Source organism: Miniopterus schreibersii (genome assembly GCF_964146895.1).
Source record: "Miniopterus schreibersii genome assembly, chromosome: 2".
NCBI classification, from domain to species: domain Eukaryota; kingdom Metazoa; phylum Chordata; class Mammalia; order Chiroptera; family Miniopteridae; genus Miniopterus; species Miniopterus schreibersii.
In genome coordinates, this window is record NC_138102.1 from 119,494,879 (window position 1) to 119,506,746 (window position 11,868).

The 11,868-nt window shown below is 34.9% G+C and overlaps 1 protein-coding gene across 7 annotated transcripts in view; it reads left to right on the top strand.

Annotated features, from left to right (window-relative positions):
* Positions 1-11,868, top strand: part of PPFIA2 (PTPRF interacting protein alpha 2) — a 421,038-nt gene that overhangs the window by 321,806 nt on the left and 87,364 nt on the right. For 6 of the 7 annotated variants that reach the window (XM_081127250.1, XM_081127251.1, XM_081127252.1 and 3 more), the window contains 4 exons: positions 4,427-4,573; positions 5,574-5,708; positions 10,740-10,823; positions 11,086-11,217. In XM_081127250.1, the coding sequence (XP_080983376.1) occupies positions 4,427-4,573; positions 5,574-5,708; positions 10,740-10,823; positions 11,086-11,217 (498 nt within the window). Of the gene's footprint in view, positions 1-4,426; positions 4,574-5,573; positions 5,709-10,225; positions 10,313-10,739; positions 10,824-11,085; positions 11,218-11,868 lie in introns of all 7 variants that reach the window. The other variant, XM_081127256.1, reaches the window with a different exon arrangement.

Sequence of the window (11,868 nt, forward strand, 5' to 3'; positions counted from 1 at the left end):
ATGTTTTATTAGTGGTTTCAAATTATAGTTCTGTAATAATTCTTTGTCAAGAAATAAATCTATCCAAATTTATTTGTGTTTGAAGTTTTGTTTTAGTTGCTTGGTAAATTGATAGTGACCTATTAGGGTGGGGGACTGGAATAAGTCTAGGCACAGCACACATATTGGAAAACATAGACAGCTTATTCCTTAATGTTGAAAAGGTGTATCTAAGAGCAGCTATTATTGGATATCTTTAGGTATTTGATTCAAAAGTGCAGTCTGAAAGTTCAGCTAAAACCTATTTTTCCTGCAACATTTGAAAAGGAAATGTAGTCAGACCCGGCCTGCGTGGCTCAGTGGTTGAGCATCGACCTATGATCCAGGAGATCTTGATTTGATTCCCGGTCAGGGCACATGACCAGGTTGTGGGTTCCATTCCCAGTAGGGGGCATGAGGGAAGCAGCCAATCAATGACTCTCTCATTACTGATGTTTCTATCTCTCTCCCTCTCCCTTCCTCTTTCTGAAGTCAACAAAGATATATATATTTTTTCAATTTAATAAAAATTTTATATATGCAGGCTAGATTCAGAATTTTCTCTTTGAGCTAAAACATTGACAAAGTAGTCCCAGAGTTCTGTATGAAAATGAAATTAACAGAATGAAATATTAACAATTGTACACACTCTGAAGGGATCCCCTAAGATAAATACCCTGTCATCATTGGCTAAAAATATGTATAAAATAGAAAAAGTCAAAATTTAAAATAAAAGCTTTTAAAATAGTAATTGTTGTTTGAGATGGCTGAAATCTAAGGGTGTGTACCTAATGTCCAAAAAAAAAAAAATTAATCTGGATATTTTGTTTTTGCCAAATGGAGGGATTATTAGATTTTATATATTTGATCTTAATGTTAACATAATTAAGCAAGTAGTCTTTAATTGGGCCTTGAAGTTCAGCAGGATTGAGCTAGACAAGGCAACAAAAATGCATCCTAGGTGGAAATGAAGTCACAGAGTGTATTAGTTTCCTGGGGCTGCTATAACAAATTACCATAAACTGGGTAATTTAAAATAACAGTAATTCATTCTCTCATGGTTTGGGAGGCTATAAGTTCAAAATCAAGGTGTCGGTAGGGCTATATTCTCTCTAAAGGTTCTATCTAGTAAAGGGTCATTGGGGAGAAAAAGGGTCATCTGTAATATTTTAAACAAACAAACAAAGAATGTTTAGTTGCCGCTTCTAGCTTCCGGATGTTGCTGGGATTCCTTGATGTTCTTAGCTGGCAACATTATAACTGCAACCTCTGCTTCCCTTGTCACATTGCCTTTTAATCTGTATGTCTCTGTGTCCCCAGATCTCCCTCTCCTCATAAGAACACCAGTCATTGGATTTAAGGCCCATGCTAATGCTGTATGATTTCATCTTAACTTGATTACTTCTGCAAAACCTTATTTGCAAATAAGGTCAATTTCACAGGTCCTGGATACATATACATTTTTTGAGGGGGAAATGTAAGGGGAGACACCATTCATCCCAGTACATAGAGCTAGAGAAGTGTCAGGTCATCAGGCTACTTCTTCTCTGGACTTCATAGCTCAGATTTTACATTAAAGACGGAGGGGAACACATAAAACCAAGACTCAGTATGGGCAGCCTGGCATTTAGAACTGTTTCAGGGTCAGTGGGGTGGAGAATCAGTAAGCAGGAAAAAACGGCCGATAGCAAGATGACAGGTTAGGCTATGAAAGTGGGAGTTAGGGTGAATAAGTTTCCAAGAATGATCCTAAATTTCTGTGGGGAGTGGTGTCCCTCCATTGCCAAGGGGTACAAGAGCTGATTTGTGGGTAGGCAGGGTGACTAAGGACAACGTGATGAGTTTCATGGTACATATATTACTTCTTATTTAACTTTAAGATATATACATAATTTTTCAAAGTCAAATATCTAGATGGTACAAATCTTAAACACACACAGAAACACATACACAAACACACATGTACACACAAACATGGCCCCACCCACTTCCCTCTCACTTCCCGGAGAGTCTTAATTTCAATTTTTTAGCCATTACTTCTTGTATTTTCTCTCTTATTTAAACTTCACCTATGTCTTAGTATTATATTATACGGGGATTTTAGCTCTCTTAGTGCTTTCCCTTACTTTCTCTTCCCATCCTTCCGCTGTGGCTATCTCAAAATCACATTCATTGTTACCATTAGTATAATTATGTAAATAATTTCCACAACTCATCTAAGGAGGAGTTTCCTGTGATAGTATTTCCTTTTGTTGTGCAGCTTTCTGTTTTTCCAGGATTTTATTAATTAATTACCTGCTATATTAATTTGCTTATTTATTTTTAAAACTATGGAAAATCTTCCCACCCACTCCAATAGTTTGTCAACATTCTATAACTTCAATTCAATTGTGGTCAATGGTCAAGCGGACAATTTATCATTTTTGTCTTTATTTTCTCTGAGTCATCCCTTTTCCCTCTGCCTTCCACCTCTGACCTGGACCAGCTTCTTTGTAAGCCCATTTCATTGTTTCAGCTGTTGCTATAGGATTTACCTCTACTGTCACATTGAAAATCCAGGAGAAAGGAGTGGTCAAGTTCCCTAAAGAAGAAAGAGCATAAAACCCAGAAAACAGAATTTTTTATTTTTTATTTTTTGGAGTTAAGTATTGCTTTTATTTCTTTTTTTCTTTTTTTTTTTTTTTAAATTTTATTTTTGTTTAAAATATTACAGATGTCCCTTTTTCTCCCCAATGACCCGTTCCACCCCATCCCTTCCCCCTCCCCAGTCACTCTCCCCACCATTGTCCGTGTCCTTGGGTTGTGCATATATGCATATAAATTCTTTGGTTACTCTCTCCCCCTCCACCCACCCGCCCTCCTCCATCCCTCTGACATTCGTCAGTCTCATGTCACTGAATCTATTCTGTTCATCAGTTTATTAAGTTCTTTAGATTCCACGTGTAAGCGAGATCATGTGATATTTCTCTTTCGCTGCCTGGCTTATTTCACTTAGCATAATACTCTCCAGGTCCATCCATACTGTCCCAAAGGGTACGAGATCCTTCTTCTTTACAGCTGCGTAGTATTCCATGGTGTGAATGTGCCACAGCTTTTTTACCCACTCATCTACTGATGGGCACTTGGGCTGTTTCCAGATCTTAGCTATTGTAAACTGTGCTGCTATGAACATAGGGGTGCATTTATTCTTTCTGATGAATGTTTCAGGATTCCTAGGATACATTCCTAGGAGTGGAATCACTGGGTCAAACAGCAGCTCCGTTTCTAATTTTTTGAGGAACCTCCATACTGAAAACAGAAAATTATTAAACTTTGAGTAAAGGTGGAACACCTGTTCTAAACTAAATCTAGAGGTTAAGAATTTGTGTACATGGGGTTAAATTTCCACATGGTGGTGAGGGAGGCCAAGAATTTGAAGGACTATCCATTTAGGGGCTTCTATTTCTTTTGGAATATTGGAAGAAAATGAATCCGTTCTGTGGGTGTGGGAAGGTTGGCTCTGGATCCTGGAGCAGAGTAATAAAGGGATTAGTGATGAGCTGATAGTAATGTATGGAAAACACCAATATCCCCTCAATTCCAGGCTCTTTTTGCAAAGTAGCTTCCCACATTATCAGGAAACCACACCGGGCCCACGAGGCTCACTTCTTTAGCTGACTTTTGCCAACATCACATCAAAAGATAGGTTATATATCTATCGATATATTCTCATGGAATTTTTTAGAAAGATAAAATCATCTCCGTATTACTTATGAATTAAATGGTTCAAAATATTATTAATGTAATGGTTTTACTGCATTTGCACCAATATTTAATTTTTTTGCTAGAGTTATTAGTTCATTGATTTCTTTAAGTTCTTTTTTTATTTGGAATATATGTAACAAGGGATATGATTAATTTCCAAAGTCAAATGATCAATTCATTTGTGCATAAGATTCAAATTTACCTTTTTCATGTCCTCTTTTAACCATTGAGTTACTCTTGCTTATATGTTAAGAGGAGAACCTTATTTGAAGATTGCTTTGCAATTTTGAACTGTAGCCACCATTTCACCAATTTTCTGGTATGCAACTCTACCCAAAGCTATCTTTATGTCTATCGTGTGGTGAACTAATTTACCTGCCCCATATTTTCTAAGCATGCCAGTTCTACAACAGGCAGTCTCAAAATGTACTTTACTGCATTCTCAGAGGAAGAGAGCTTTTGATTAACCCAAGATGTAAGAAGAATTCTGACAGATCTATTGGGGAAATTCACAGGAAATCTTACATTCCTTTCATGAGAAGAAAGAAATTAATATTTATTTCAAGAAAGCAATGGTTTTTGTGTCTTACTATTTTATTTAAATAACATTAAACTACTGGAAAATCTGATGTGATTTTTTAAATTTTTTTTATTTTAACTGTAGGCCATGGCCCAGAAGGAAGATATGGAAGAAAGGATCACAACCCTCGAGAAGCGTTACCTCAGTGCCCAGAGAGAATCGACCTCCATCCATGACATGAACGATAAACTAGAAAACGAGTTGGCAAATAAAGAGGCCATCCTGCGGCAGGTCCCGTATCTCTGTGTTGGTCTTGCTCTCGTCCATGTGTGTGTCCTCAACATTCTCACAACACATGGAGTAAAAATACTTGATTTCTTGTCAATCAATCCTTCTCTAAAATTTAGAATGGAATGAACTAAACAGATGTGGTTTTCAGCATGTAATCAAGAAATTTGTCATAGTAATAATAAAAATAATGGCTTATATACTTTGGATCTAAACACAAACGAGAAACTGTGCTCAACAGTTTACATGTATTACTTCACTTAAATCTAACCACCACCTGTGAAGTAAGCACAGTTATTATACTGAGGACAGTAAGGTTCAAGGACATGATGCTTTCCCAAGGTCACACATCTGGTAGTTGCCAGAGTCTGTAATGGAATAGATTTAGATCTGTCCCACTCTAGAGCGGGAGTGGGCAAACTATTGCCCATGTGCCAAAACCATAGCTCTGTTTTGTAAATAAAGTTTTATTGAAACATAGTAATACCCATTTATTTAATTATTGTCTATGATTGCTTCTGTGCTGAAATAGTAGAATCAAATTGTTAGAACACAAATCCTAAAATATTTACTACTTGGCCCTTCGCAGAAAAGCTTGCCAACCCCATCTCTAGAGCCTGGGCTCTTAACCATGGTGATACATTACCTTTCCCTCTCCAGCTAATGTTATGATTTTCAATATTTTGCTATCATGGTCCATCTGAAGTGTTAGTTCTGAGTGATATTCCATTTGTCCAAGTATATATTCACTGTTAACTTCTTTTCTTTTTGCTGCCATTGGTAAGAGCTTTTCTGTTTCTTTTTTAACGCATCGAATGTTATTAAGGAATGTAAATGAGAAATATAGGAAAACATGAGAACAATAATCTTTTTGCATGCTAGGTGTGGTAGTGGTAGCTGATTTAAAGTCTAGGATAATGGGTGAGGTCCAAACCCCCAGTGGCTGGTGCTTGGTATCCTAACCATGACCCTTTAAGTGTCTCTTTTCCCATCCCCGTTCCAGATGGAAGAGAAGAACAGACAGTTACAAGAGCGTCTTGAGCTGGCTGAGCAAAAGTTGCAGCAGACCATGAGAAAAGCTGAGACCTTGCCTGAAGTAGAGGCTGAACTGGCTCAGAGAATTGCAGCCCTGACAAAGGTACTGCAATAACACACTTGGTCAGACTAGATGTACTTATAGAAATGACTAGTAATCAGAATGGAATTTGTAAAGATTTTCTTTAGGCTTTATGAAAATGAAGTTCATTTAATCTTTATTACATTGGTTTCTTATTTAGGTGAACTTTTCATATCAGCATCTTATTGATGCTGACATGAACAATTAATATATGACTGTGATGATTCCCTTACCTATTTAAACATTAACAAAACCAAACAAAATTTCATGTCCTTATATTTATTTACCATGGTAATATTTGCACATAAGAATAATCACTTAATATAAACACATAATAATGATATTTAATATGTTTATACATGAGACATAATTTGTTAGGCTTAACATGATTGGTATTAGAAATATAGGAAATATCATAAGCAGTTAATTCCTTTCTGAGTATAGTATGAAAAAAATTTGTTAGAAGTTAGATTTGTAGAAGTCTAAAGTCTCCAGCTATTAAATAGTAAGAAAGTGGTTTTAGTAAATGCAATTTCTGCTGATTCAATTGAATCCACAAGAGTCTGAAGAATATTCAATATTATCTGCCATGTTATAGCCATTAGATTCTGCAATTATCTGCATATTTTAGAATTTTGCAGGTATTATAATGTTTAAAAAAGTTTTTCTTACCTTTCACAGTCAAATGGAAATGGCATTGCTTCAAAGTGTATATGCATGTCACTAGAATAAAAGTCCAGATTTTTACTAAAAGCATGTTTGGCTTTTTTAAAAAAATATGTCTTTATTGATTTCAGAGAGAGGAAGGGAGAGTGAAAGAGAGAGAAACATCAATGATGAGAGAGTCATTGATCAGCTGCCTCCTACATGCCTCCCACCAGGGATCGAGCCCGCAACCTGGGCAGGTGCCCTGACCAGGAATCGAAGCTCCATCTCCTGGATCATAGGTCAATGCTCTACCACTGAGCCAGGGCACATGTTTGACTTTTAATATCAATTCAAACTGTACACATATTTTATATGTTCACACAGTTGTTACAATGTGCTAAGTTTTCCACTCCACAGCAGTAAGTGGGTTAGATAGATATGTGAACTGCAAGGTGCAAATTCTGGCAGTAAGGGATTGCTTGAAACAATTCATGAGGTAATATAAAAGTAGGCACAGGGACTTGCTTTTCTGAATAAGTAAATAATTAAAGAACAGTAAACTGATGCTTATTAATTAAAATAGGGAAGTTAATCAGGCGGTAAAAAGGCAAACACTTGGAAATGTATTGCAGGGTTAGAAAGTATGGGAATAGTTGGTTATCTATAAGTGTTGGAAAAACTAGATGAATTAAACATTAGTCTGATTAACGTAATGTTACAATCTGGGTCCTTCTATAGTCACAGATCATGCCATAAACCCCTCTGGCAATTCCAGAAATGTGTGATTTCTAAGATGAAGATACATTTATCATTTTTTGAGAAATATTTTCTGAATTATACCAAAATGTGCAAATATAGTAGTAATATTCTATTTTTTTCTTGTGAAGATATTTTCAATTGCTATAATATGGATCAGATATGTATACTTATATCTGAGGAACATGAAAAGCTTTTATAAAAAGTTAATTTATTGGATTGAATTATTTTAGGGGGAGTTAGGTGGCTAAATAGTAAAAATAAGTTTTGTAAAATTTTACTGTAAAATAATCATCAATATTATCCTGAGTAAAATACAAGAAAGTCTGGAATCTCTTCCAAATAAAAGTTATTTAAAATTCAGCAAATAGTTGCCCCAAATTAACTGCTGATAGACTGAAAATAAAACATAATTTCAAATCAATACTTATGAGGCTTTAAATTAAATATTCATGAGAATTCTTAATTTAGAATATTTTTTTAAAACTTGAAGTAGGTGTCTCACCTTTTTTTGACTTTCATTTTATTTTTGGGGCTCTTATTTTGATACATATATTCACCTGCATACCCCAAATAATTTCCTCAGGTTACTCCTACCTAATAATATATTGCTGAAATTTCATTTTATTTCACCTGGCCCCTTTTGATTTCTTCTTTTTCCAGTAAAGTTTTGTTCTTCTTTAAAAGTGCCAAAAATGCTAGAATTTACTCTAGCATTGCTGTATTAACTTCGGTTTGTCTTCCATTTCCAAATACATCCACGCTCTTCCCATACTATTTCTGCCTATGTAATTTTTTCCTAAAACTTGAGCTCATTTGGAATTGCCCTGTATCACATTAAAGAGTGAACACAAGGCAAACCCTATTTCCTATCAAGGAGTATAAAAAATAGCAGATTGTTCTTGTTGTGACCCTTGTGTTTACACCAATTGCTTAAACTGCAATCTTTACAAGGCTAAGGTGAACCTACATCAGTAGTGGTTAAGGTTGATCCCAGTGTTTGTTTAGAAATGATGTCTGAATCTACTCTTTGGTTGATAAGGCTGTGTGTGTGTGTGTGTGTGTGTGTGTGTGTGTGTGTGTGTAGATAGGTAGGTAAACCTCATTTAAGATTTTTAGAAAATTAAAAGTATGGCTATGGATAAAACTTAAAAATTGGCTTTTGCAAGTATAAACACAGTTAACTAATAAAGATTTTGGGCTCCCAACCTTATAATTTAAGATGATTATTTCTTTAATTACAGTGCATATTCCTTTAGCAAGGATATATTTCATCTTAAGTTCCATAGGTATTTTATTAATTTTTAGTATCAATAAAAAGATCAGCAATAACATAGATATTGAAACATGACAGAATTCTTGTTTATTCTCTGAAGTAAATTTTCTCAATGTTTTGGTGTCTTTTCAGTAGTTAAGATGTTTTAAAGTACCTTGAAAGGCTTATTGCACTTTACTTGTATTTTTGGAGATACAGTTTTAGAAATTGAAATGTTCTAAATCACCTTGAATCAGTCACCTGGTTAATTTTTATACAACCATTTGTTAAATTATAGTTTTGAGAGATTACAGATACATTTATGAATTTAGATTATATAATTTCAGTAACATTTTGATCCACTTACTGTATGCTTAATTTAATTCTAAGTTTTAAATGCTTATATAAAACCATTTTATGGCATTTGGAGACTGTGGTAGCTTTCTGTGTTGCTTCTGCTTGAAAATTTGGGGAGAAAATTTGGTTACTGTTATCTCTTCATTTTTTTTTTTCTATTTATGAAATAATATCAGAAAGAAAATTAAAAACTATAAATGTTGAACTATAAGTTGCATAAGCACACCAGTCAAATGTTAAATGCTATTTGATAGGTTAAATTGGAATTCGTTGCATAAAATAGTACATATGCCTGTGAACTAATACATGAATAGGAGACTGTTTCTTTTCAGGTACTACATGACGTATTTATAAATAGTCTTCTGTTTGCATTTAGTAAGTGTCACTGTTTTAGAATACACTTGTAAAATGTAATAGAATATGCTCTAGAGTTGAATTGTGCAGTCCTGACATAGGATGTTTTTGATGTTATAATTACTTAACTTGTAAATATCATGAAAATGTTGATGTAACTTTACTTGTCACCTGTGTATAACATACTAAGACAATTCCGCTATCAGCAATGTCACGTGTTAGCAGTCTGCGTCTGTGGCAGCCTGACAGTCACCTCTAAGACATGTAACTAACCTTGGCACTGGGGGAACTGTAGCTCACAAAGGCAAGACGCTGCTGGTACACTTAGGGCAGTATTTTGTTTCCATAGCAACAAATCAATCCAGAAAGTTTTGGAGTGGTCACTAGTGTCATTCGGGAGAGTTCACAAATCATTTTTCTTGTCCTCGCAGCATTTGTGTCACCTAGATAATCTGAGGACTTTTAATAATGCTCATTTAAAACTTCATATTAAGACTGTATCTAAGAACATGTATCTATACCTACAGCCATAATGTGTATTCAGAGACCACAAGTCATTTTGTAAGTTTGCTGCTGTTGCTGAGGAAACCCAATCCTGCTTGAATTGGAGAATACTACTAATAATTAACCCTGTGGCTTAGCTTTTCCCTGATTTCTACAGAGTTGGGTTTATAATAAATTTTATTCCAAATTTATTTCACCTGAGCCATTGCCTTAGCATATTCCTCAACATTGAGATACATTGTTTCCATTATTTTTGACCAATATGATAAACAAACAAGCAAACCAAAATACAAAACTTTTAACAATCTATCAGAGACATATTCTAGTGTTTGGTTTCTCATAATTCCAATTATTACATGACTCTTTCAGAGTTGCTTTAATTCATTCTGTAGTAGTCTGTCATCGCCAGCCATCACTAACCTTCCATACCTTAGGTTGGTAGCTTTTTGTTTGAACATATTATTGTTTTTCGATTATGACCATCAATGGCATCATGTTCACCAGATATCGGTGTAGATCTCTCCACATAAAGTTATGTCTGTTAAAGTATTAAATTTGCTGTCACACTTTTCCTTTAAGCATTCTGTGCTGTGTTCTGTTCAGTGTCAGTGTCTTTAGTTCTGATTTTTCAATTTTGTGCCTCTCCTTTTCCTTGACTTGTTAGTCTGATCCAACCTCTTCTACCTCATCTGATGATTATCAATATGTTATGGAAGCTAAACTACAAGAAATGATCTCCATACGTAGGAAGGTAGTCCTACTGGACTTTACTTTCTATTGCTAAATAGAATCCATCTAAGTTTTTCTTTTCATTTATAAAAATTATGTTACTTTTATTTATTGATAATCGACCATCTGTGCAGTTCAGTGCTTCAGGAGCTTAAGATTGGACAATGGCAGGTTTGTGTTCAAACCATGCACAGTCTGCATGTTACATTTGGCTGATTTCATTGCTCATAAATAACTCCAATGTTTTGCTGATGCTTGGATGTAACAGGCCTTTGTAGCTGACACATTTCAAGCAATGCTGTTCAGCTGCCTGTTTAATGAAAGTTTATTTTTTGAAAACTACATTTGCGGTTGGTAGTAGCTTGCTTTACATTTTATTTCCGTTTAATTAGAGGAAAAGTGCTCATCAAATCTTACATGTCAGGTGCATTCTTCATATTTCTTAACAGGCTGAAGAGAGGCATGGAAATATTGAAGAGCGTATGAGACATCTAGAAGGTCAACTTGAAGAGAAAAATCAAGAACTTCAAAGAGTACGTATATTAAGAAACCCCTCCTCAATGATCAGTTTACATTTATATTCTACGTACAGAAGATGAATGTTTTTCTGGATTGTTGGTTATATTTTAAATGTTATGGATATGCCCTGTGTATTTTAAAGCAAAGAGTTTCTAGCAATTTAATAAAAATAAACATAAAATTAAATCCAATTTTAAAATTAGAAGAAATATAAAAACAAACCCAAATATATTTTTAATGATTTTCATGTCATATTTATTTTTTCTTGACTGTAAGGCTAGGCAAAGAGAGAAAATGAATGAGGAACACAACAAAAGGTTATCCGACACCGTGGACCGCCTTCTGACTGAGTCCAATGAACGCCTACAGTTGCACCTAAAAGAAAGAATGGCTGCTCTAGAAGAAAAGGTAAAACTACAGGCGAGGAGAATCACACGAGCATTTAGCAATGTCCTTACGCTCGTGTTTCTTTTATACCTGCTGTAATCATTATATTGGTCAGCTGAGTCAGTGACTTTCCTTAATTAAAAAATGCCTGATGTTCTTAGAAGTGAATGAACAGTTTCTGGAGAAATGTGTAAGATCAATTTTTAAATGAATAAAAAATTCTTCATGGCATATAATTCTTTCATATTAACATGGTCATATGAGAAAAATGCATTAAAACATGGTGAACTTTTATGCTGAAAATATTTCATTTATCCTTTGCCTGTCATGAAGCAAATAGGAGTGATAAGACCACGGATGTTTTTAAGTAACTGAATAGACTCCTGGTCTAAAAGCCAAAATGTGAGTGAGCTTATATCAGCAATCATGTCAATCCCACTACAGAATTTAGGAATGCAATATTTTTAGCTGCATTGTTTTAAACAAGTGCTCCTGTGCAGTCTTCAGTTTCATTTATATTTACATACATCTCACTGACAGTTGGCAGCTACCAAACCAGCAAGAGTTATGTGAGCTGGTTTCCAATTCCAAGGCGTAAACAAAAGGAGAGGCTGAAACCTAGGTGCACAAATCATTTTGGAAATTTAGATTGAATGCCAGTTACTTCTTAAA